This window comes from Camelus bactrianus, chromosome 5, assembly GCF_048773025.1.
Source record: "Camelus bactrianus isolate YW-2024 breed Bactrian camel chromosome 5, ASM4877302v1, whole genome shotgun sequence".
NCBI lineage: Eukaryota > Metazoa > Chordata > Mammalia > Artiodactyla > Camelidae > Camelus > Camelus bactrianus.
The window spans coordinates 21,045,864-21,072,772 of record NC_133543.1 but is presented as its reverse complement, the minus strand read 5'-3'; the positions used below and the strand labels follow the sequence as shown (position 1 = coordinate 21,072,772).

The following is a 26,909-nucleotide window of genomic DNA, read 5'->3' as shown; positions in this document are numbered from 1 at the left end:
CACACACTCCATGGACAGAGTGCAGGCCATCTCAGAAGGCGAGAGAGACAAGGACCAGGAAGTGTGGGGTTGTTAGTTTCTATGGGCTTGATCATTTCACATGCTAATGAGTAGGAGGATTATTCCAACTATGTTGGGGAAGAGGTGAGGATTTCCAGGAGTTGGACCCCACACCCCGCCACTTTTTGGCCTTTTATGGTCAACCTGGGAACTGTCATGGCACCTGAGGGTGTGCCATGAGGCTCAAGATCTACTGGCAGTTGAATTTTCTGCCATCTCGGTTCTAACCAGTTTGTCCTGCCCTCCGTTGCTGTATCATTCCTTCAGTGGTTGTGCCCTGCCTCTTTTCCCCCGTCTCAGAAGGTCTATTTACCTATGGGACTGAGACTGCCAGTACTTTCTGTAACATCACATGTGGTTAGGCCAGTCTTACACTGAGAAATGAAGGTCATTAGTACAGAGATACAAATGTTCAAAGCTTAAGAATAAAAAAATGGAGGATATGATGCAGGGGCTGGCCGAGGCACTAGTCTGCATTACGTTGTGTTAAGTTGAACCTCACAGAACCGGAACAAATAGGTTTTTTAATTCTAATTTGTTTTTCCAAAAGTTACACACATGAACACTTGCCACACTTCACTTCCCCTGTACATGGGGGGCTAGGGTGGCTATCTGGAGGACAGAGAAGGATTATCAATTTTTTTCTTTTTTTAGTATCCTATTGAACACATCACTGCATTTTAATCTGGGACAGAGGGTGGAAAATGGCATCTGGTTAATCAGGTTCATAGATTATTTGGTGATACAACTTAACTGTTGATGATGAAATGAAAAATTGTGTGTCTTCCCTAGAGCAGCATTTTAAAGCATTCTGCTGGGTACTTAAAATTGATTGTGCATTATATTGGTTAAAGAGTGGCATTTTGAAAATAAAATTAGGGCTGATTTGCATTTGTGTTGAAATAGTTGCACATGCATGTAATAAGAATACTATTTTTCTTCTGGAACACATTTACAGTGTGCATTAATTTACATTAACTCAGTGTTTTTACTCAACATTGTTCTAAAAGATAAGATGAATATGGATATGATCACTCATAAGGCCAGTTACTCTTATGAGTCAGATTGGTTGCTCTATATTTCACTTGGAAAAATAAAACGCAAATGTACTCTTCATTAATTAGAGCACAAGCAATATCGCAGTAAAGATACCAAGGTGATTTAATTTTTTTAATTGACAGTTTCATAAAGCAGTGGGAAGCATTCTGTACTCCTGCCTTTCACATCTGGAGTTGCATTTGTAGATGCTATCAGAATCCTCGATCAATATCCGTTTATTAGGATTTAAGCTCCTTGACTTTGTTGCATTATGTTTAATTTATGTGTGTTTCCTTGATTCACAATCTACAGTAAATTCTTATTGCTTAGATCTGGGCAAAAATGTCTTTAAAATTATCAATAACTTCCAGGTAGTAGAAAAAATGAATTTCATATTGATGGTAAAGGAAAACAAACTACTACCTACATGTGATGCACACAGATTTATTAGCTAAGTAAGTCTTTATTCCTTCTTCAGATCTCATTGCGAGTTATAGTCTTTGTAGAAAATTTCATTTTCCAAGAGGGTATTTGCAAAGACACCAGAGTAGCAATTAAAATAGCAACTATTCCAGTAATTATAACAGAGAACTTGAAGATATACGCAAAAAGAACAGGACAACTATCTTATTCAACTTATGGTGCATCACATTATATTTGAAAAGGAACTCAAGAGACTTGGTGTTCAAAAATTTTAATCACATAAATGAAAAATATATTGCTGTTGTAAAATTTGTGTTATAAAATGGTGTCAGAGACCAAAATAATAGGGAAGTTCATAGATTGTGTTATCAATTTTTAAGTCATTTAGTGTAAATCATTAAAGGGCTGTAGGAAGACATTTTCAATTTTTCCACCTCTCTTTCTCTCTCTCTCTCACACACCCCTACCTTAAAAGCTTCACATTTTTAAAGGCCAGGCAAATACTACTAAGACAGTGAAATATATAGTCAGCATCTGGTTGTAAATTTAAGCATAATCATCTAGAAAGATGAGTTATAAAATGGACATTTTGAGCAGAGTATCAAAGGTTTAATAAATTAAGCTTTGTGAGGCAGGAGAGGGAATTGAGTTTCAAAGCAGCCCAGTAAAAAAGCAAGTATCGATAGATACATCTTGGGACCCCCAACAGAATAGCCAATAATTAGAAACTAAATCTGAGACAATAATAAACAAGATCTTAAGATGGTATTGTTATAAAAGAACTGGGTGATTCTGTGTTAATGATACATTAATCAGTCTCTGACCATCAAGACTCTGACCTTGGTCAGTGAATGGGCTCTAATGTGAATCTCTTTGCCCCAAACACATGATTTTAGGCCAGAAAATCTAAGCTCCAGGACACAAGATCCCAATGGGAAAGGCAAGGCATTCATGCATCATGATGTATATCTATTAAATGCCTGGTACATGGTAGACCCTATGCTGGTTACCTAGGGCGTGGAAGTGAGCAAAATAGACAAAGACCTTGAGGTATGAGCTTTGTTAGACCAGGAGAAGAGAGGTCATAAGCAAATAAACACATTTCAGATGGTGATGGGTTTTTTAATCAAAATAATGAATTAGAGTAAGTAACAGAGAGAGTAACAGGGGTGCTATTTTGGAGAAGGTAGTCAGGAAAGATCTTCCTGGCGGACCAGCATTTGACAGAGACTGGAAGGAAGTGAACAGTGAGCTCGGTGGGTGCTGGAAGATGTGTGCTCCTGGCAAACGACACAACAGGGAAGTCCAGGTCCTGTTCAAGGAACAGCAAGGTGGTCGGTGAGGCTGCAGAGGCAGAATGATGGGAGGCGGTGGTTCAGAAGTAGTGATGCAGAAGAGAGCCTTTCAAGGCCACTGTAAGAACTTTGGCTTTTGCTTTCACTGACATAAGAGAATGTTGAACAGTTTTGAGTAGAAGAATGGCATGATCTGGCTTCTCTTTTAAATAGCTCATTGTGACCAGTCTGAGGAAACTGAGGGGAAGTGAGGTTGTAGGAAGGGATAACAGTAAGCTTTTGCAACCATCCCGACAAAAGATAACAGCTTGGACCAAGTTTCTAGCATCGTAAGTAGTCAGAAGTGAAGGAATCCAGGATCTATTTTGAGGGTCCACAGGACTTAAGGATGGATTGGATTGTGGGAAGAGAGAGGAGTGATGGATGACTCCAGGTTTTCTAATCCAAGTAATTAGAGGAATGAAGCTACCAAGTACTGCAATGGTGTAGATTATGGGAGGGAGATAAGTCTGTAGTTGGGTGTGATAGTTTTGAGGTGTCTATTGGACATTCAAACACAGAGGAGAAAAAGTGAAGTACTTATCTTTGAAAGTAGAGAATGAATGGAATAGAGGAATATTTTAGGTAGTCCTGAAAATCCACCAGAGATTGTGAATTTCCCCAAGGGATTCTCATGTTCAGCCAAGAATGAAAACTGTTGAGTAGGATAAGAAGGTATGGCATAGAGGTGTTGTTCAAAAAAAAAAAAAAAAAAAAGAAAGAAAGAAAGAAGGAAAAAAAGGAAAAAAGGCATGGGTGTTAGATGAAGTGGTCAAGGCTATCAGACTTGGAAATATTTTGCCATCTACACATTATACTGTGATTGGGGTGGGGGTGGGGAGGGGCTGGAAAGTGGGTAGCTTGGACAAGTTCCTTAGTTGATTCTCATAGCTCCTTCCCAATGTGGAAATCACAACATAAATCAGAAGAGAATTTTATTTCTAGCTTCTTTCAGGAGCATTCTCAAACTAACACCCAGATATTTGAAATTTATGAAAGGAGGCAAAGGAAAATCTGCAGAAGGCATGTTACGTCCCAGACACTGTATCTGCTGCTTTATGTCTATTGCCTGAGCTGATCCTTCCCACATACTGCTGAGATGGAGACTCAGCTCTATTTTAGGGATGAGGAGAGTAAGGTTAAATATTAGACCTAGGTGACATAGCTAGACTGGGATGGTGCTAAGATTTTGTATTACCTACTGTCATTTCTGTCTGAAAAAGCTGAAAAGATGCTTCCAAGTATTTTGTTATAAGATAGGGGTTGAATAATTTTTTAAAATGCATATTATCTGTACAATATATTAGACTCTGGAAAGAAACACTTTAAGGACTGTAAGCTTGACAAGGATAGAGTCTACGGTGTACTGCATACAAGTGTTCTTGTATTTCTTTATTCATCCAACACTCATTTAGTGCTTATGATGGGTAAGGAGCTATGTACCCCATAGCTAAAAAAGACACAATTCTTGTTCTCAAGGATTTCCTATTCTATCACGAGAGTCAGATAATAGCACACTGTTCCTGCTTTAAAGGCTGTACTCCTCTTCCCTGTTTAATATTCATCAACTGCCTATAATCCTGGGCTTTGCAGAAATCATTTACTGCTTTCTGCAGTGATCAGTTAATCAAGCAGGGCCACAAAGGGACTCAAGCAGGGGTGGCAGAAATCTAGATTCTGCAATTCAGGACAAGCCTCTGCTAGTCAGAGCCCAAGGTTCTAAATACAGATAAAAGTCAGAGGCCAGAAACAGAGAGGTGTGTGCTCATTGGTAACCTGAAGCCAGGGGATCAGCTAGAGTGACAGGAAGCAGATGGAAGCCAACACTGCTGGTTTCAATAGAAGCAGAGCGAGTTTAGAAATTCTAGCTCAGAAGGTCAACTGTTTCAAAGAGGAGAGTTATGGCTGAAACATATAAACTAAAAAGCAGGGCTCAGATTCTCCCAGAGAAAGACAGCTGACCCGGCACCCTGCTGCGGGTCCGCTTAGGTCTGAGACCCTTCCGAATGGGCTCTACCACTTTCTTTACGAGCACTCAGGGAAAGAGGGGTGCTTCCTGGGAGTAGTGGCTGCGGCACCAGAGGAAACACAGCTACAGTCCCCTAGGTCCCTAGCCCCAGAGTTCCTCGAGAGTCCCCGGCCCACTTCAGCAGACGAACACTGGGCAAAGGGCTGCATCGTTTATACTTAGTAGGATAGCTTTCTGCTAGCACACGCCTGCGTAGATAAACTTAGCTCCTTTCAAAAACTGGAGGTTGAGGCATTAGTTCTGAAATTAAAGAATGTATATATGAGGCAGCTGGAAGTGGTAGTTCGTTATGATTATTAAAACAAAAACAGCAGTGACACTTTCCAGGCTAAGGAGATATTGAAGGTATTGTAGGATGCCTGGGAAGAACTTGCTTAGAAGACCTGAAGACTCATAAAATATGAGGTGCCCTCATTCAGCTGCAAGAAAATCTACCACAAACTGAGCAAGCTCAGAAGCAGAATTCTCCCTAGTCCAGCCCCCAGAACACAACCCAGACAGCATCTTGATTTTTGCGTTGTGCCATCTTAAGCTGAGGACCCAGCTAAATCATGCCTGGATCCCTAATATGTGAAAACTGTGGGATAATAAATGTGTTTTAAGCCCTTAAGTTTGTACTCATTTGTCACACACCATGGAAAGCTAATAGGGGGTTTAAAACTGTTCTTGAAAAAACACTGTTCTTGAAATTTGAGTATTGTAAGGGAAATCAGGGAATGGTTTTCTGATCAGGACACTCAGGAATAAGATGAAATGTGCAGACATCAGAGGTTACCAAGGAGGACTGATTCTGAGTCAGAATTATACTGGCAAGTTACCAATAGGGACTCTTGGAAATGACTTCAGTCCAGAAGTAGTGATTGAAGAAGTTCAGTTATAAGAGGAGATGGAGTATTAGGGTGTGGTCTATGAGATTAAATTGGCCTAGATTTTTTTTTTTAATTAAAACTCATCAGGGGGAAGAATGATAATAGAAAAAAATAAATTTTGACTGTATGTAAGGAAAATAATAAAATTCCATTGCAAGAAAGTTAGGACATTGATGAGTATCTAAGAGACAAGCTAATATTTTGAAGGACTATTATAGGCCAGAAATATTGTTAAGCACTTCATAGATCAGCACTGACCAATAGAAATATAATGTGAGCCAAATGTATCATTAAGAAAAATTAAGAGCCACACTAAAAAAGTAAAAAGGTATGAAGTTTCAGTAATATATTTTATTTAATCCAACATTATCCTTTCAATTACAAATCAGTATAAAATGGATTAGCGAGATAGGTTCCTTTCTCTTTTTGGGGGGTTGGGGGGGGCTAAGTCTTCAAAATCCAGTTGTGTATTTTTCACCCAGAACATTGTCTTAATTCAAAACTAATATTCTGTTTTTGATTTCATGTTTTCATATTTAGCTACACAAATAACCTCTTCTTTTTATCTTATTTTGTTTTGTAATTACTGAGTTTATTTTTAAAAGCAGTTTTAGGTTTAAAGATGAATTGAGTTGAAAGTACAGAGAGTTCCCATATACCCCCTCACCTGCCCTTTAGATGTACGTCCCCTCATGATTAATATTTTGCATTAATGTGGTACATTTTTTTTTTTTTACAATTGATGAGCCAAATTCATGTATTATTAGTAGTAGCTAATTGCCATAGTTGGTATTAGGGTTTTCTCTGTGTTGTATATACTATGGGTTTTGACAAACGTATATGTCCACTACTATAGCATCATACAGAATAGTTTCATTGCCCTAAACATCCCAGTTGTCCCACCTATTCATTCCTGTCTGTCTTCTCCTGAACCCCTAAAAAAACAGTGATCTTTTTATAAACTCCATTGTTTTGCCTTTTCTAGAATGCCATGTAGTTGGAATTATATATGGAATTATAGACTTTCCAGGCTGGCTTATTTCACTTAGCAATATGCTTTTATGGTTCCTCAGTGTGTGTTCATGGCTTGATAGCTCATCTCTTTTTGTCACTGAATAATATTCCATTGTATGAATGTACCACAGTTAATCCATCCATTTGCCTACTGAATAGCATCTTGGTTGTTTGCGAGTTTGGCCAATTATGAATAAAGCTGCTATAAATATCTGGGTGCAGGTTTTAGCGTGGACATAAGTTTTCAACTCTTTTGAGTAAGTAGCAGGGAGTGTGATTGCTGGATCATACGGTAAGAGTATATTTAATTCTGAAAGAATCAGTACATTATCATACAAGGATGACTCAAAATCCTAATAAAAGTTTTAATATTTTGTTTCATCTTGCTTCAGGTATTTCCCTTTGAAGCATATTTACAAAAATACAATTATTTATATAAAATAAATCATACTGGAAACAACGAGAGAATATCTTAAATGTAATTGAATAAGTGGTTCACTGTGTCTTCTGATTAAAGAATACATAAACTCTTTCCCCCCTGCCAATTTCCAAGATTGTATCTGATAATTTCTATGAAAGATTCTTATTATTAGTATAAGCACTTGGGTACAGATCATAAGATCCATGTCTTCTCACTTAGATACAGATTTTAAAATAATATATCTGAATGAGGAAGACTGAATAAAACTAAAAGTTATAATTAGGATCATGGGGAACCTAGATGCAATTTTGACAATAGGGGGGAAAAAAAGCAAGTCCTGTTGAACAATTACTATGCATCCATCTGTGCTAGGTAAATTGAACAAAGATCAAACAAAATGCTTCTAGTGTTATGGTAAATTTATTTAACTATATGTTTATTTATTGTCTTTTTATCGGGGATATATACATATATATAAATACACACACACATACACATATATATGCACATGTATGTAAAGTTTATATTATATTAAACAGCAATTTCACACCAGGCAAAAATTCACATAGCAAGTAGTCTATGAAGTCTTACGGATTAAAGAGACACTTAGTCTTTGTGGCTTTTGATCCAAGACAAGACATTATTAAAGATACTTGCAATAGGATTACTTGTGTTCAAATCCTTGTTATGCTTTTACATAGATTGGTAACCTTGGATATCATCTTTTAAGACTTGAATCACATTTTTCTAAATGGAGGTAGAGAGAGAATCTACCCTGTAGAGTTGTTGCATTAAAATCATTAGACGGTGCCTGGTTCACATTAAGCAGTCAATAAATGTGAGTTATTATTTTCTCTGTTATTATTATTCACAGGGAAAAAAGATTCAAAAATGGGAAGGGACTCAATGGAGTCCTAGAGTGGAAAGTGTGTTAGAATGCTAGTGTGATAGCTAATGGTATAAGGGGATAAATGATATGTGACAAATTTACGACGTAGAAACTAAGTGCTCTAGGAATGGAAAACAGAGGAAATCACTTCTCCCGGGAGTGGGCAGGGATGGCTTCTCTAAGAAGTCTAAATGAATTTGCAAATGTTTTTAAGTGGAGAAAATGTGCATTGGGAGGGAGTGTCTTTTCAGGGATGTACAAATTCAGAGATTTTAGCACTTCATCACAGATGGAAGACCCTCCATCTTGGACCCTCAGACACAGCCCGCTGTGCCAAGGTGTGGCAGTGGAAACAGAGATAGTCCCAAGGCAGGTGCTACGTAAGAAAGAAGCTTGGACACACGTGAGGAGAAGGCACCTTTCTAATACTGATTGAAGCTCAGCTCGAATAGCAACTGCACACCCATTTGTAGCTAGAAAATTGCCAGCTGAGAACAAAATAGCCCTTTACACAAGCATGACACTGAGTTTGGGAAGGGAAGACGCATAGACACCTGAAGCCACAAACCCTGTTCAGAGGAGCATTAATGGTGCTCTGTGTACACGCCTGCAGTCAGTGAGAAAGAGTGGGCTAGCACTGAGACTCACTGCTTTTTCCACCTAAATCTGGAATTGAACACATAGACCTCGACCTCCAATTTTCTCCGTAGTATCAATTGCTAGCCAAGTTGATACAGTATTTAAATATGCAAATGAGCTGATGGCCTTGCAGTGAAGATCCCAATGAGGATGCCCAGGAAAAGAGAAGGTGCCTTTCCCCTAACAACCTCTTTTGTCTATCCCGGTGTTGGCTAACTCCGAGGAGTTCTAAAAGCATAAACAAAGTTAGCATTCCATTTCCAATGCTGTAAACACATTTTGGAAAGACAGGAGCAATTTTGTAGCCATATCTCCATTGAAGACAGAGCATGACACTGAGAGTTCCAGGTTTATCACCACTTACGGATAACAAAAAGCTTTGGAAGGAATCATTCTAGATGCTGTCCCTACCTTTTATTTTATATTCTTTAATAGCTACCTTTTATTGAGTGTTTACTAAGAGCCAAGAATGCTATTAGACATTTTTAAAACCTTTATTTTAAAATAAAACACAAATAGAGGAAATCACACAAAATTATTATAAAGCAAATACTATTTTAACCACCAGCCATGTCAAAGAATAAAGCATCACTAGCTACCCAGAGGCCTCTCCCTCCAAGAGTGAACTGTGTTGACTTTTATACTAATCATTTCCTGAAGTTTCTTTATGGTTTATCACTTAAGTGTGCATCCTGGCGCACTGTAGCTTAGTCATTCATTTTCAAATCAATACTTTTTTTTTAAACTCCATTTTAATTAAGAAGTATCCCTTTCCCCTCCCCCACAACCAAACACCTCCTTTTCTCTTCCTTAAAATGTATCTGTTGATGGACTTGGGCCACTTCCCTTGTTGAGGTCGCTCTAGGGTGAAGTTGCAAATTGTATACTCATAGTGCAGCTTTCTTGTTCTCTCCTCTCTATTTCCTGGATTGACTGATATAAAATGCACAACCTAAAAGCTGAGAGTTATGTTTTATCTGGCAATTTCCTGAGGACTCGAGCCCGGGATACAGCCTCTCACATCACTCTAAGAGACTGTTTCCAAAGTGGCAAGGTGGAAGCCAGGATATATGAGTTTTTGCAACAAAGAACAGGTAGTTGGAACATGAAGATACTACTGTTAACTAAAGAAAACCGATATCTCAAGTTAAGGAATTTAGTGCTTTTCTATGTATGGGAAGGGGCAAATGTCTGGGCTCATTGTAATCGTTCCTTTGCTGTGCATCTAACTATCTGGGGCCAGTATCCTGTTCTTTCAGATCCTGAATTCCCTCAGGGTGCATGGTTGGGGGTGGCTGCAGTCTGGGCTGCCTGCTTGTCTGCATCCTGAGTTCCATCCACTCACTGTCGGGGGTGGCTGTAGCAGCTGGTGACTTGATGACCACAGCATCCTTTGTTTATTGATATGGCTGGCAGTGTTTTTCATTCGCACATGCAAATGGGCAGCAGAACCCTTGGTCAAACTCAGTTTTGATGTCTTTGGCAAGACCATAGGTGGTGCTGTGTTTATCCAGAGGCACACTGATGATTGCTTAGCACATCAATCCATTGTTTCATTAGAGATGCCAAAATGGTTCTGTCCATTATTTTCATACATTAGCTTGGATAATTTTATGTACAAAGAGATGCTTCCTCTTATCTACAGTTTGGTTACCCAGTGTGACAGTTCCAAAAAAGGCAGAATCAGTGTGTGGTGCTTTTCTTTCACCTAGTTTTCATGATGATAAAAATGAGTTCCCTGTCATCCTCAGAAGAGGACAAATAAAGATTTAAATATATCTGGTGGTTTTCATCCACTATAATTTCTATCTTTATCAAAGTTTTCTTTGACTAAGTAGAGTCATTTTAAAGTTGGCTTTGAATTCCTCTTAACATTATCCTAATAGTCTTTGATAGCTTCCAGAGGAGTTGTAGTCAAAGTGTTCTAGGTTTATCTGGTACATTTCTTATCCCAGATTCAGATGCAGATGTTTCTCTAAGAAGCCCTGATTTCTTTTAGGATCACAATCTGGATGTAGGTAATAATCATTGCTATTAGGGCTGCTAGATTTAGCAAATGAAAATACAGGGCATTCAGTTAAATTTCAGTTTCAAATTAACACAAAACGCATTATAGTGCAAGTATATCCCAAATACCTACATAGGACAACTTATACGAAAAAAAATTTATTGTTTGTCTGAAATCCAAAGTTAATTGGGCACCCTACATTTTATCTGACAACTGATCACAATGAGGTAGGTCAGTTATAGACTATATTACTCCAGGTCCTCTGAGAAGCAGGTGTGATTAGACACGGAAGAGAGTTATTGGAGGAAATGCCTGTGAGGGAACAGAGGGCGGGGTTTGAAAAGGCAGGGAGGGCTCTCAGAGGGTGATGCAGGCTTGACTGCCGTGAAAGGCAGAGAGAAGAAAGGAGAGTAAGAGAAGCACCATCTCAAATTATAGTCTAAGAAATATAAGTATTTATAAACAAAAATCCCTGGCTCACATTTTATTTTCTTGGATATCTTAAATATGTAACTTTATTTTTTTCCCCCTAAGATAAACTGTTACTGTGGAAAAAAATTGATGGTAATATAATATTAGTTATGTTTCAAGTCAAGTGTTTTTTATTTTTTTCCTAGATGCCTCAATATTTTTTTTCTTTAACCTAATTTTACTTTATATTGATTGTATTGTGTTAATAATCTCAGGCACACTATGTGAGTTTCCAATGAATAGTTTAAGCTAGTTTTTATTTTTTTATTTTATTTTATTTTATTTTTATTTTGGGATCATTGTTTTTAGTATCTGTTGGCTGCCATCACCCTTTTGATTTGTTCTCACATCCAGAAACTCCCATAATCTGTATGTTGGTCCTTCTTTTCTGTCTACATATTTGTTACTTTCCCTTGGACGTCTTTATTTCTTTCTTCATTTCTTTTTGTTTTTCAACATTTTTTTCCTTCCCACCTTGATCTTCCTTAGATTATCATTTGTTGTGCTTACTATTATATTACTCCTAGATTAGTCTTTATTTCTAATGACATTTTAAACAATTTCTAATTCTTTGAGTTCTGTCCCTTTACTTCTGAGTTTTTCTAATTAATTTTTTTCATGTATAATTTTCTTAATCTCCTTTAGCTCATTTTGCAATAGTATATTAAAGTTTTGAAAGTTTTTGAGCATGATTTTTTGGTAAGCTTTCTTTGTCAATAGCAGAAATTGGCAAAGGGGTAAGTAAATAATTTATGCTTGACAGGCCATTTATTCTCTGTCACAATACTTAACACTACCCTTGCAGCTTGAAAACAATCATAGGCAATATGTAAATGATTACGCATGGCTCTATTCCAATAAAACCTTATAAAACTGGAAGTAGGCTGGATTTGGCCTGTGAGCTCTAGTTTGCCTGGTCTGTTGAGATATTATTCTCTTTCTTTCTTGTAGGAAGTTTGTTTTTAAGGCAAAACTTTATATGGAATTTGACTGTGATGCTTTTCTGTTGCTCATTTTTATATGTGAATTTAGTTTTCTTGAACTTTTATATAGTTAAAAGTTCAGGTAGGCTTTCTAACTTCAAATAAATCTTTTTTGTTTTCATGCAGTGTTAAAAAAAAATGTACTGGTTTATGCTCTTAGATTTCCTGGACCTGATCACCTTTTGTCTATATTTTCTCTTTCCTTCATCTCTATTATTTTTAATCTGACCAATTTTGATTCCACTTGTAGTAGCTTTTCCTCAGTGTGGGATCCTGGGTTGGGAAGAATCTGCAGCAGGTCAATTTCAAAAGTCTGTAGGATCTAGACTGTTCTAGCCACCTGAGTCTTTGACATTGGCCTTTAAAGAGCTATGAAGTATCTGAAATTTTTCAAGGCTTACAAGCTAACAAGTTAACATACCAGTTTTATGGGTATTTTCAAAAAATAGGAGACTCTTGGGTCGGAAATGAAGAACTTTACTACTTGTAGTGCAGCAAATAGCTTAAACATCATCATTTGTGTGTACACTCTGTCCCCAAGTCCCACGGAGTGAATGATTGGGCCCTGGCAGAGGGATGCCTGTTCACATGGTGGGTTGCAATTTGGAAGAGGAGCCCTGAGCTTAAGAGAGTCAAATCTTTTTCAATGGGAAGTAAGGATGCTTTCCCTTTGCTCCAGGAGGAGACACTAGTCCCTCTTAACAGAATAACTGCTATACAAATATTCTTTAAAAGATATTCTGAAACAAAAGACCATTTCTTGCTAGTAAAACATGCAGAAGTGGGAGAGATCAATGGGAAACTGACTCCCAACAGGGTAACTTCAACTCCCTTTTTAAATGCACCAAACCTCTCCTAGTCCTATTAGTCATTGATTCGCTGTGCTTTCTGGTGAATATCCACTGACTATTTTGGGTTCTCTCGTTGAATATTTTGGGGTTGTCAGGTCTGTCATCTGCCCTACTGCTTCCCTCTGCTTTCTCCCACAGACACCCAGGGCGCTCAGGCTGTGTGGCTTTTGGTATTTAGGGATTAGTGGAGGTAATTTGTCATCAAGATTTGTTGTAAATCTTGTGCTTTTGGTTTTGATAACTAGTTCTCATCTATCCTAAACCCATGCTGGCCTCACCATAGTCTTCCCCAAATAACCCTGTCTTTTAAAGAAAATATGCTGAATCTGATTTTACTTTTTTTTGAAGTCCTTGTTTTGCACATCAAGTGTACTATGCTATAATACAGTTGTACTCTTAAGATCTTGCTGATGTGCATTGGGATGTTTGCTTCTCTTCCCCTCCCCCTACAGTAAATGATACTAAATTGTTCTATTACTTTAAGTGGAGATCCAATCTGTTTTCTTTTTATAAGATTATCTATTTTCCCTTCTTGCTATTATTGCTGTATCTCACCGGACAGCAATTCCTCTTACACTCTTTTTGAATATGTGGCCCAAAGACTAATAAATCTAACAAACAAGCTTATTTAAAATGTGTGCAGAGGATGCAAAGCAAAAATAAAAATGCTCTGCAACTGGACATAATCCTAAAAGAGTCTATTAACCTTGTGATAATTTTGGCAGTGTATGAGCAGGCTACAGAAATTTAAGCTATATTAAGATAATAAAACATTGTATACAGCATCAACATTTCTTCATCATTTTACCCAGTATAACTTCTCCTCCCTCAAATTTAGTATAAAATTTATATACCAGGAGGACAGTTAGAATACCTTAAGAGTGGCATTACCAACATAACAGTTATCTCCAAATTCATTTTCCTTGTGAGTTCTCAGCACTGTATCTTACAACACATAGTATCTGCTCACAAGCAGTGGAAAATTCCAAGTTTATCTGGATTTCACTGGATGTTTTGAAACCCAGCAATATCTCATGAACCTTTACCCATACCTAACATCAGTAGATAAGAGGAATATGAAGATTATATAATTCCTACATGCTGAGTAGAAAAAAATAAAATATGAGACAATAGAGAGACAGAGAAAAGATATATTTCCCGGGTAACACTGTTCCTTAAATTAAATTTTAAAAAGTTCATAGGAGATTCGGAGAGGGCTTAATATTGAGGGCATAAGGAGAAGTTTTTTTTTTTTTTTTCCCAAGATACATTGCCTCCAAGACTTCCTTTACTTAAGCAAGGAGACTGATAATAGACTCCCACCCACAACCCCTGAGCACATACAGGTTGTAATTCTGTCTCCCTAACAGGTTTTCTCTCCCCCCACCCCAGTTACAGCTTAGTAGGAAAGAAGATACCACTTACGACAATTAGAGTGCTGAGCAAGCTAGTACAGAATAAAGGCAGACACTGGCTAGGGAGATATTCACTAGAAGAAGAGTTAAGGCAGAGAGTTTCTGTGCACTTGAGTTAGGGGAGGGTGAGAGAGGAGCTGGGTCCCAATGTATCAGTCACATTTGGGAAGAGAGAAAAGTGAGTAGATGGCTTCTCTGCAGGGAGGGGAACACGGAAGAGGCTTCGCATCCATCCTGTGAGGCTATTTGCATGTTCTAGCAAGCAGGATTAAACACTTATATAGACACTGCTGACTGAATCAAATAGCTAATTAAATGCTATTTCTCTAGTCATTGATTTGTATAAACTGTGATATTTGTTATAGATCCTCTCCACCTCCTCCACTGATGCTTACCATCAGTTGTTAAGTACAAAAATGATAAAGCATTACAAGAAAATAAAAGCTTGAGATTGACTGAAAAATATCAAATATAAGTCAACTAGAGAGGAATACAGAAATGAAAATTTGGACTATGCTTTCTAAAATTAAATGAGTTCACAGAATATAACCAATGGCAGGAGTTACACTTAGGATCTAACCAAAAGGAATTAAGCTTTTTTCACAATCCTTATGAGAACATCAATAAAAATATAAAAGACTTAATACACCCCAATATCCCTGCCAACTTTAGAATGCATCCTTTTAGCTTTTTCCACTTTTTCTCTTCCCACTTCCCTTTAATCTCTTCCCCCTCTTCTTTTTTGATTTGAATAAAGATATATGAAGTTAGTAAGTATTTAGATTTATAAGATAGCTATTAAGTGACTCAATCATCCTCCCAAATAGATACAGATAAATAACAGATAGATGAATATAAGAAGTGATCCACACATATAGCAGGGAACCCATCCAGGCTACTAGATTAAACCGTGTTCAGTAATGAGAGATGTATTTTAATGTGCCTCATTTCCATAGAGGTCACGTCCCAAGATGTCCTGAAAACTATTATTTGTATAATCTAAATTGATGGCTCCGTGGTGAAAGAACTGGCTGTGAATCTAAGAACTTGGCCTCAATTTTCTTTGGAGATGGTAGAAGAAAAGCTCCCAGTAGTAGAAACTCGGTGGAGAAAAATGCCAGAGGCCGTTTACTGTCAGTGGATGGTCTAGAGCCTTTTCACCTAAACCTTAGACTAGACTACCTTTTGTTTCCAAGAGGAAAATTTATTGGGGGGGGGGGTGTTGAATCTTGTACTAAATCCTTAAAAATAAATTGAGCGTAGTAAAATTGTTACACTAAATGGAAATCCCCTCTTCCCTCCAAAATTAGTCAAGATCTCACTGTAAGAATTGTCTCTTTCAACCCATAAAAGATTTCCCTGAATGGAAAATGTGCTTTGTGCTAGTCTAGGAATTATACAAGGAAAGAAGGTAACCATTATGAAGTCTTAGTAATAATGTACTTTCCAAAGACAAAGACAAAGAGGTTATTCTGAATCATTAGAAAATTTAGTCTTGGTTAGGAGATGAAAAATACCAGGTTTGGAGAAATTTGTCTATCACAGACACATTACCCCAGAAGAACAAATATTATGCCAATGTTTCTAAGTACTCTTCTGCATCTGACAATCTTTCTGTCATTTGTGGACAACTTCAGATTCAGGAAACTTGATTTTGTTTCTAAAGACTTAGGGAAAAAAAACCCAAAACCTGTTAGCAAAAAGGAAGAATTTTTTTAAACCATGTTAACAACCAATTCATTAAATGATTACTTTTAAAAAAATAAAATACAGATCCCTTGTAAAGCATCTAGTAGGTAAAAATAATCATGATAACCAGTAAATTCCCCACATTCTAGATGTTCTGATGGTGTGAGTCAGCTATATACTGGAGAGAAAGTATTACATGGGAAAAATCATGTTCATTGTTTTCCTTTCTTAATATACTTACGTCAGAGAAGGGCTGTCGGGTTAAAGGCAGATGCGAGGTATGTTAATGTAACAACCGAGAGGATTGACTGCACAGCCCTGGGTCTCAGTGTGAATGAGTGGTTCGTCAATATCTTCTGGTCTCTGGTGAGCAACAAGAATGGCTCTCAGGATACTGCAACTCTGTCTGCCTCCACCAGAGATCATAATTGGGCTATGAATTTTTACAACAGAAAAGTCTTCCTGTCATAGACAGAGACTGACAAAAAGTTTAGTTAAATTAATGCCCAAAGAATCTCAGAACAGTATTAATAATGTATGTGGACATCACTGAGATAAGAAGCCCCTCTATTTCTTTTTCTTTTTTATTAATACATTTTGTGATAGTTTACGGGTTAGAGCTTCTAAAATATAGCTTGTTTCTGAGGATTGCTCAGCATACTGGTTTTCTGCCCAATGACATGATAAGCACTTTGGGGAATTCAAGAAGCCAATTGAGGTGAGGAGAGGTGATTTATAAGTCGAACGGTAATGATAGCAGAGGATGGAAACTAAAATATTTCTTGATCTGCGAAAAGCTAATTGGGCACGCTTCAGGCCAGGTCTCGGAAGGCACAGCTCATGAACTCTGTCTTCCTGATGCTGTGTTTATTACGGACACTCAATAGAGGACTGGCTCATGCTAGAGAAATCGCTATCAAAGTGGCCTTTACGCGACACTGCAGATTTACTTCAGGAAGGAGAGAGAAGAAAAAAGGAGGGAGGGATTACAGGCAACCAGCTGCTTCCAGAGTCCTATTTGCCTTAAGTAATTGATCTGAAATTAAAGAGTTTATCTCTAAAGGCTACCTGGGTTCATAGAGTCTCAGGGGACTTTGTCTTTCTCGAACATATCAGAGTTTAGCTAGGCTTTACTTGCTACTGCTTGTTGTTGAATTAAGGGTGGGATGCTATGGTCCTGGGTCTACTCTTTGATATGGAAGACTGAAAGCAGCACACAAGACCTAAATATTCTGGCACAACCCATGATGGCCACTGATGCTTAAACATTGTAATGACCATCTTGAAAGAATTTAATTCTTACCTAAATCTTATAACCCATCCTCAGTTATTCATAGTTATAATTCTAGATAAAATAAAATATACTGCACTAACATCACATTTTTAAAGAATCAAACATCAAGGAAAGTGCACGTGTTCACAATGTCGTATGTGAGAAAGTTTTTGGATGACGTGGGAAATTTAAGTCAGTATATTAAAGAAGCAACATAGTGGGTTATATCTACATGGGAACCTGAAACTAGGACCTGAGGCAGTGAAGATTTTCAGAAGGGAGTTGTGGAGTCTGAATCCTAGAAATCTTCCTGAATTCTATGGCCACGTGTTGCAAGGTTTGGACATTTACAATCTAGAAGAGAGGGGATTTTGCTGGGCAGTCTCTTCAGGTTTTTGCAGTTACACATGTCTGACTTCATTCCATAAAAACTGTAGGAAAACCTCCTTTATCATTACCTGAGTGTTATAAAATGTATGGTTGTCCATTAGTTCATCAAAAATAATTTATAAAAAAAAGGTACTAAAAGTATTTTATAACTCTCTACAAATTCTCCTTTAATAGATCTTCTTTAATTTTCAGAAATAACACTCAGTAAAGGAATTAATTTTGACTTCCTGAATTTTAAAAATACTGTCAAGACAAGAATCATTACTATATATGTATGTGTAACAGAGAGCAGGGGGAAGTTTGGTGGATATTAAGGATCCTTTGTGAAGTAATTTAGTTACTTACTGATTTTTTAATTTACTTTTCTAAGTGCTTAATTGTCTCTCACTAAATTTTAAACAAATGTAAATAATTTGTCATTCAGATGATATTCTTTTGCTCTACAAAGTTCATACATGGTCATAAAAATTTAGAGAAAGAAGAGATCTTAATGGTCACCTAGTCTAGACTTTTGAATTTGATCAGGTAAAAGCAGAGGCAGTGTTGCCAGTAGATGCAACCGGAGTTCCAGGTTCTTGTCCCATCCCAGAAAGAATTCAGAGTCAAGACTCAGGGGTTAAAACAAGGTAAAGTGAAGATTTATTAAAGGATGGATAGTACACTCTCAGGCGAGAGCGGGCAGGCTCAGGTGAGCGGCTGCCCTGTGTTTCTTTGGTGAGTTAGCTCCATAGGGTGTAAAAATGAATGGGCGGAATATTCATTAGGGAGGGAAGGGTTTGGGGTCATATTCCCTGATTATCTTCCCAACTCCACCTTCCCAAAAGGAGGAGGGATTTTTGTCCTTATTTAGTCTGGATCGGAAGTGTCATGGCGTCAGTGCATGATGGGTACTTCTGATCTGCAAGGCTAATTTTATTGAAATGAGGGCATAATGAGCAAAAGATTCCATTTGGACACTAGAAATTCCTGCCTTTTCTCACCTTTCTTTGTTCTTCTCCAGGCTACTTGTCATCCCAAAGGGCATGATCCCTTATCAGCCCCAAGGTTCCTGCTTTTCTTTCTCTGCCCAAGGATCCCTACTGCTTACATGATGTGTGGTTTCCTGCATTTGGCCTGTGCCCCTCCTTTCTGCCCAATTCCTGCCATTTGGTCTGTGTCCCCCATTCTCTGCTTATATCTAGCTATCTGCCTGGTCTAACATTAGGACGTAAGTGACTGCACTCTGGCCCACACCCCCATGCCCTGATGGAGTTAGGGCAAGAGCGCCAATCTGATGACACCTAGTCGGTAGAGGTCCTCTTGTCTATGCTGCACCAAGGTTAAATCTGCTTGAGTAGTTTTAAATTATGTAGATGTTTGATTGTAAATTGGTGTTTTATTCATTTATTTTTTTATGATAACCTATAATTAGAAACCTTACAAAACTCAGTTGCAGACTTTCTCTCTTAGAATATAGGGTATTTTTTTTTCTTGAATGGTAGAATTTTTTCTTTAATAAGAAATGAAGTAGAAAATCCTACATTGTAATTCAAGTACATCGCATTTCAAAAAATAGAACATTTAAGTTGGGCACATCAGTTTACATGTAATTAAATTTAAATGAATGCCCTTAACTTAGATCCCAGCCACTATAAAATCCTGTTCTTAGCTTAGACAAAATAAGAACCCACCAAAAAGATAAAGACTCAAGTTCAGTCAAAGAAGCTTTCCTTTTAAAAAATGACACATGTACACAGATATATATTATATATGAAACATACAACTTATATCTTGATTTGTGACCAAGGTGGATTTCATACTGAATACTGGAAATATATGCAAGTTGAACATCTTAATTCAGTCAAATAAGCAATCTTAAATAGAATGAGGATAAGTCCTCATCCTGGTCTATACTTTTCCTAAGTGGACAGAAATCTCTGCATGACAATAAATTCCTGCAAGTCAAGTCAATTGTTCAAAATAGAAATACATTCAAACCATAAATACATTGAAATAATGAACAGAAGAGAAAAGGGTAAAGACAAATACTTTTTGAATAATGTTGCTTCCCTTCTCCCAAAATATTACATGTGAGGAAAAATCTGGATTGTCAGATTTAATGGATAGATCGCTCAATAGCTATTTTACTATTGTTTCATTTTAAAAATTTGTTTTGTACCTTTACAGTTAACAAAGTAATTCCTATAAAAGTTACGTGTCTATTGAAATGGGCTAATACACTATTATAGGTCACTCCTAGTATGCCCTTGACTACCTATTTTTGAAAAGCAAGCACTTTCTTCACTCAAATCCTACCTTAGTATACAAGAAATCATTTTATTTTTATTCTCAAATCTACTCAAACCTGGTGAACACTGATTTCTTAAAAAAAAAACACACACGCATATCTTAAGGCACTGTTGTTACAATTAACGCTTAGGACAAGTGAGAAAATTCATGTTTTAGGAATTAGAGTCAGGAGCTCAATTCCTTCTATTCTACACCATTCCCTCAGCTAGGAAGTGCCTGGTTCTTGGACGAAATAACTCAGACAAGGATAGAGTTTGTCCTTAGCCCGTAAAACATGACTCAAGGCTACTTCACGCCCTTCCCCCACCCACATTCTGGGTCCTTTCTGCTGAAACCTCCGCACACCCCGTTCTGAGTCTAGTAACATCGGACATTTAACTCCTTACTTATCGCTGGTGAGCAATCTCCAACAGCACGTTGTCTGAGACTAGGGGACTGCTTGTTGCCTATCTGCTTTGGGCGGGTCCTTTCTAGCTCTCCTGGAAAGCTTCGTGCTACGGAAACTGATAGATCCTCTATTACACCCACAGGAATTCAGCCTTTAAAGAGCTACGTTGATTTGTATCCTTACTCCAGGCTCCCGGTACACACATTGTAACATAAACTCCTTCCCGGCAGGATATTTGGAGAATGTATTTGGCACATGATAGGTGCTCAATTAAAAAAAAAAAAACTTTGAAAGATTTGGGTTGAGTGAAAAGAAGGCTGAAAAGGAACTTAAAACTTAAAATTAGAAGTTTTTCTGCATGTCCAGAAACTTAGGGAAAAAAAGAGAAAAAAAGAAAAAAAAAAAGAAAGTACCGAAGTGTCATCCTTATTGTTTTTATTGAACCTTTCGGAAATCCACTGACATTAACCAGACAGCTAGCAGGGGAATCCAGCCTGGAGGCTAAAGGATCTTTGTCCATTGCCCCAAATCAGGAGTCACAAAACCTTGGGTCATAATCTACGACAACCTCTTGGGTCCCGACAGGTGTTAGTGGCCCGAGTGGGGCCCTAGCCGCCCCCCATCCCTCCCAGTCATCTGCTACCCCCTGCCTTCTCAGGGCGCTGGAGCATGCCCAGTGGCAGTGCTGGAGCCACCGAGGGCTTTGCACCCGTGCACTCCGCTTCTCCGGGTTTTAGCAGGAGCCCGCGGCGCGGGGGTGGGGGGACCCGCGGAGCCCGGCAGCCTTGGCCGCGCGTGTTGGGAGCTCGCGCGCGCGGTGCAGGGTTCTCTCCCGCGTTGCGGTTGCTCTGGAGATGCTGGAGCGCTGCGCGGGGCTGCTCCACCTGGCGAGCTGAGATCTGCGCGGGGAGCCCCCGAGGGCGGGCGGAGGGTTTAGACTGCGGTAGGATGCGAGCTGGGCTCCTCAGGCGCTGCAAGACAACGCTTCAGCGCGGTCAGGTGCCGCTCATCCGCAGCTCACCGCTCCACTAACTTGTCAGTTGGTCGTGTCTGGTCTTCAAGGCTCTCTAAGCTTTGGGATGGTGGGGGACGGGGGGAGTGGGGAGTTAGAGGGTCTGCGATAGTCAAAGGAGGGATCCGGCAAGGGGGAGCCTGCCTGGTGCCGGTGGTTGCTCTTCTTCCCCTCCCTGTCGCTCCCCTCCCCCCACCCCATCGCTGCCGCTTTCCCTTCCGCCAATTCGGAAAGCGTCGGGCGCCTGTGACATGCGATCGCTGCCAAGTGACGGTCCCCGAGTCTGAAGTGCCCGCGAGGAAGTGAGCGCCAACGCGGGCCGCCGGCGATGACAGCCATGAAGCAGGAGCAGCAGCCCACCCCGGGGGCCAGGGCGAGCCAGGCGCAGCCAGCGGACCAGGTGAGAGTTGGCAGCTGCGGCCAGGCCCTCCCGGGGAGGGTGACTCCAGTCCGAGCTCCCCCTGCCCCTCCTCCTGGGCTCAGCTCCCACGCCTCCCTCTCCCGACCCTCCCCCGCCCCAGTTCCAACCTCTCCCCAGCTCATCCATGGACTCCGCAGGAAGTTAGAGCATCTGAGTGCACTCCGGGGCCGGGCGAGAGGATGCGCAAGGCGGAGAGCCGCGGGGAAGGGGGGAGAGAGGTAAAGGCTGGGACTGCCCAGGGTGCCCTAGCGGGCGGTACCCCGAAGGAGGGAGAGGTAGCAGGGGCCAAGGAATGGGGTCCTCTCGGCTCTTATTAAAGCACGTTGGAGGATTGCTGCGCTCTTGAAGGCATCTACTTGCTGGGTTCGAGCCTGGTCTTCACGTAGCTGAGACTAGCGCTGGCCAAAGCTACCGGAGTAGGCAGATGACCTTTAGGCCGGCAGAGTTTTTCCTTTCCTTTCCTTTTTCCTTTGAGGAGACCGGGACGGGGGCGCAAAATGGGTGAAGAGAATGTACCACGCATCTGTGGTCTGCTTGGAGCGGAGCTTGGAGCAAAAAGGCATTTTTACAGGGAACTGGGAAGATACTGGCTTTAGTGATTTGTTGGGTCCAGATGTGCTGTGTCTGCAGAGATGAGGTGACCTGTGCTGGCTGAGGGTTATTTCAGTCCCTTTTCCGTCTTTCCGCTTTGGCTGCCTTCTTTTTGTTTTGGTCTTTAGGGATCTGTAGCATAATCATACGGTGGATGTCCATTTCCGTCCCTGGACTGGGGTGACTCGGGAGTTTGGTGTCGCCTTTTCCCAAAGTTGTAGGGTCAGGAGCGCCGAGGTGCCCTGGCAAAGAGGAAGGAGGCTGTGATGAACCATCTGGAGATGCTGTCACGTTTACAAGTAGAGACCCTGAGCAAGAGGGCTACAGTTAGGTCAGCGAATAACTACAGAGCTGGAGGACCGAGGCGCTGGGGTACAGAGATGGTCCCTTTGCCGTGAGTGCACTGTGGAAGGCCTCCGGACGCGTTTCTGGCAGAGGCACTCCTAGCTTATTGCTAGAAGTGGGCGAAGGGGTGCGAACAGCGAGGATCCATTAGCGGCTCTGCTCTTCGCATATTCTAAGCATTGAGGAGCTACTGAAGGGGAACTGATCAAATCACCTAGAGTGGCGATGAGACAGGAGGCAATGCCAGGGCTGCTGTTAATATTCTAGTCCTGGTCATCTCTCCTGGCTAGTGGCTTCTCTCTTCTCCCCTGCCCTCCCCTTCTCATTTCCCTCACATATGTTTCACACAGGTGGTGAGGATTACTCAATGCCTTAAAGCTCCCCCTCCGTTTACTGGGATGAATGTTGCAATTTTTATAAAGCAGTTCTTTTCTTAAACCATCCTTTTTGCTCCCTACCCTGAGAGAAGTATGAACATATTAAAATATTTATGTTTCATTATATTATACATCCCTTCACCCTTATATGTTTTTCCCCTGCTCCCTCAAACACACACCACAAGGTAGCCAGTGGTTAGCAGATTATAAAAATAATTTCAGAAGAAGAACATGGATTTAACATCCTCTTTCAGGCTGACAGCCCTTAAATTTCATTAACAAGCTGCAGAGCCTCTCTGCTGCTTTGGAATGATGCTACCAATAAGAATGATTAGTCAGGTGAGAGTCCCCACATGAAATCTTTGCTCACTAACCTGTGACACCAGCTGGTTATGTGAGGTGCTGCAAACAGTTCAGTGATGGGGGAGGTGGGGGTGGGGTGGAGGGGGAAGAAGCAGAGCAGCGCACACAGAAGCTGAAATGTATATGTAAATAGTGGACAAGCTGAATATGCACAGCAAAGCCTTTTGTCAGAACTAATCTGATACTTAAAATTCACATGAAGAGAGAGATTCAAACTTGAATCTGGTTTTCTTGTTAGCATGCATCTTTGTTTACAGCCGCTTGGAATAGTCAGGGAGTGGCCATTTGCAGAACTCTTGTTTTAATTGAGTTTTGTAAAGTGCCTTTCTGAGCATTGACATGATTTTAAAATGTCAATTGTATGCATTTTATGCTTGAGTTAAAAATGAAAGAGATTGCTTTCTCAAGGGGAAGGAAAGAAAGACTGAAATATACATAGCAGCATCCCATTGGGAATTTTCCAAGTACTCCCAGTACCTATATGCGGTCTATTCTTCATCTAAAGCTTAATTTGTGAAATGATGGCCAGATGATGTGGACAATTGCTGTGAATCCTTCAACCATTTCTTCTAAGATTACTAAGGTTTTATGAGCAGTATTAGTCATTGTGATCTAATTCTGCAGTTGTCACACAACTCTCATGTGGTCCTAGACAAAACACCTCCATATAGGCATGATTGATGTTCAAGTTTCTGAAAGAAACGATTCATGTATTTAAATAAAAATGTAGCTTTATGAAGTCCTACTTAATGGTTAAATGGGGGGTGTGTTCCAGCTGATCACTTACTAGATAATTGACTTTGAGTGATTTAAGTTTCTGAGTGTTGCCAGAAAGGTCTTTTGCTTTCTGGGGTAGAGATTTTTATGAAACCTCAAAGATGCCTTGTCCTGAGGCCATCAAACACCTATTTCCTCTTATAGCACAGTGGAAGACCATAGCCTTTCCTTTGGGTGAAATGGTTATGAACCACATAATTTGGTTGTTGTTTTGGTCCTTTGGAGAGCCTGATGTCGCTGTGTCATCTTCTCTGCATGGGGTGCCATGAGCAGAGGCAGCCCTTTCTCAGGGAGCAGCTGTAACAAGAATAAAGGGATTGCACACTTTTATTAATGTTCTGAATCATTGGAGATATTTTTATCATCTTAGTAGTCTTGCCTTTAAAGCTTCATTGATTACATAAATGTTTACAAGTTATTTTTGTTGTTTTTATAGCACTCCAATTTTTCAAAATGTCCAAAAATAAATACTTTGCTATGGGTAGACACAGTCATTCCCACTTAACATAATCAATATCCCACTTTATATCAGGGGATACAAAATCTTGAGTGGCTAGCTGTAGCTTATTATTTTTGGAAGTCAGTTTTCTGAATGCTGACCATGTGCGAAGCACTGTCATCTGGGCTGATAAGGTAACATTTCCTGAATGCATTTTTCTATTTGATCGTCAAAGCAACATTTTGAGGTGGGTCCTGTAGTCATTCCTATTTTAGAGATGAGAATACAGGAGATTAAAGAAACCAAGAACTTGATCAAGCTTGTCTTTGTAAGTGGTGGAGATGAGACTTAGCCCTAGTCTGACATTAAATAAATAAATAAATAAAAAAGCTCCTCTAAGTCTAAAGCCTAACCGTCTAACTTTTACACAATCACAGTTCAACACACTCCTGTTAGCATAATGCAAAAGAATTGCAAATATTATGTATATATGTGTTTGTATACAAATTTACCTTGAATAATGGGTGAAGAATTTGCTTAAAGCTTAACTAAAAGTGTAAATAATAACTCTTGAAATTTGCAAGTTAATATCTCTTCTGTTGGTCAAAATAATATGAAAAAACCAACTAGATCCTAATAAGTACATATAAACTTTAAAAAAATGTATTTTTATCATTTGCCCTTGGTAATGATGAGAGTTTCAAGGTTTCTGAAGTAAGTACATTTTTACTAGCTAGACCTGCTTTAAAATTGGCCCACGTTTCCACCAGGTGGCACCCTTCTGCTGAGTCCAATGGGTAAAAATATTTCCTAAAACGTTTGAGTCTTCTAAGCTTCAAAAAAACCCAAACCAAAACCCAACAAACAAACAAAAAACAAAAAAAAAGCTACACAAACAAGAGAAAAAACCTGCAACTTTATTTTCTGAAGTATGACTAAAAAGTGTATTTGTATAAGCAACTGTTCAGCTGCAGAGACCACATTAATTATGCATTAAAAAAAAACCACGAAACTCATTCTGGTAGAAAACCAGTCCCTTACAGTTGAGCACGTAGCAGTCTCTTGATGAAATGAGTTGTGGTCAAAATTGTGATTAAATATATATATATGCACAAAATGCCTTTTGTAAAATAGCTATTGTACTTCTGACCTTTAGGTAATATCAACCTGAAATGTTTCTATAAAGAAATTAGAAGTCAGCATTTTTATTTCAGCTTTGATCTAGGAAACCTGATTAAAATGTTGAAATGTAAACTGAATGTACTTTTATTAAAAGGTTATTTGTTTCCCTAATACATAAACATGCCATAATTTAGTCTATAAACTATTGTTTTTAACACAGAACCTCAAAAATAGCATTTAGAAATCATATTGAAAAACTTTAATAGAGGATTTACTTCTAAGACTTCAACAAAAAATACATAGTATCTTACTGGCTGGAGGATTCTATTTGATTTGGTTGTAAAAGATTGGATAGAGGTGCTATGTAGAAGTCTTTATAACTTAGGAGAGATTATACATTTCCTACCATCCTTTAAATTCTTATTACATATATTTTATGTGTATCTTATTGCATACATATATATATGCATAACATTTTATCTACTGAGTTTAGAACATACCTCAAAACATTGCTTAAAAGCTTCTAATCTGTTTTTTCCAAAGCCTGAGCAAATTGCACATTTAAGAAAGATTAAACTATATAAAAACAAGTTAAAGAAAATTATATTACTAAATATTAATGTTGCATTTTCTTATGACATGCATTACATTGGAAACAAAGCACTGAAATAAAATTTCTCCTGGTCTGAGTAAAAATAAAGCTATTTCCAAATTTTTGTTCCTTGAATCATTTATGATTACATAATGTTTTAAGCTTTTAGTACTTAGAGGCATATATTAAATTTACTTACTGTGTACCATGTAGCATACACAAAGTTAGAATATTGCAACTAGGATTGGCAGCTTTTGTGCTGCCAGGAGCATTTATTTACTATTGTCCATGGGCTATACATGGGAAAGCACAGATTCAAGTTCACACCTCAGCTCTGCTGGTCATCGCTGTATTTGGACAGGATAACTCATTTTCTGTAGTTCTTCTGTGAATGAAG

At 39.1% G+C, this 26,909-nt stretch overlaps 1 protein-coding gene across 2 annotated transcripts in view; it reads left to right on the top strand.

Annotated features, from left to right (window-relative positions):
* Nucleotides 1-20,677: 20,677 nt before the first annotated feature.
* DPP10 (dipeptidyl peptidase like 10) overlaps nt 20,678-26,909 on the top strand; it is a 556,919-nt gene continuing 550,687 nt past the window's right edge. Inside the window, exon 1 of one of the 2 annotated variants that reach the window (XM_010973252.3) lies at nt 20,678-21,885. In XM_010973252.3, the coding sequence (XP_010971554.2) occupies nt 21,814-21,885 (72 nt within the window). In that variant the 5' untranslated portion in view covers nt 20,678-21,813. Of the gene's footprint in view, nt 21,886-21,906; nt 22,125-26,909 lie in introns of those variants that run through there. The other variant, XM_074363531.1, reaches the window with a different exon arrangement.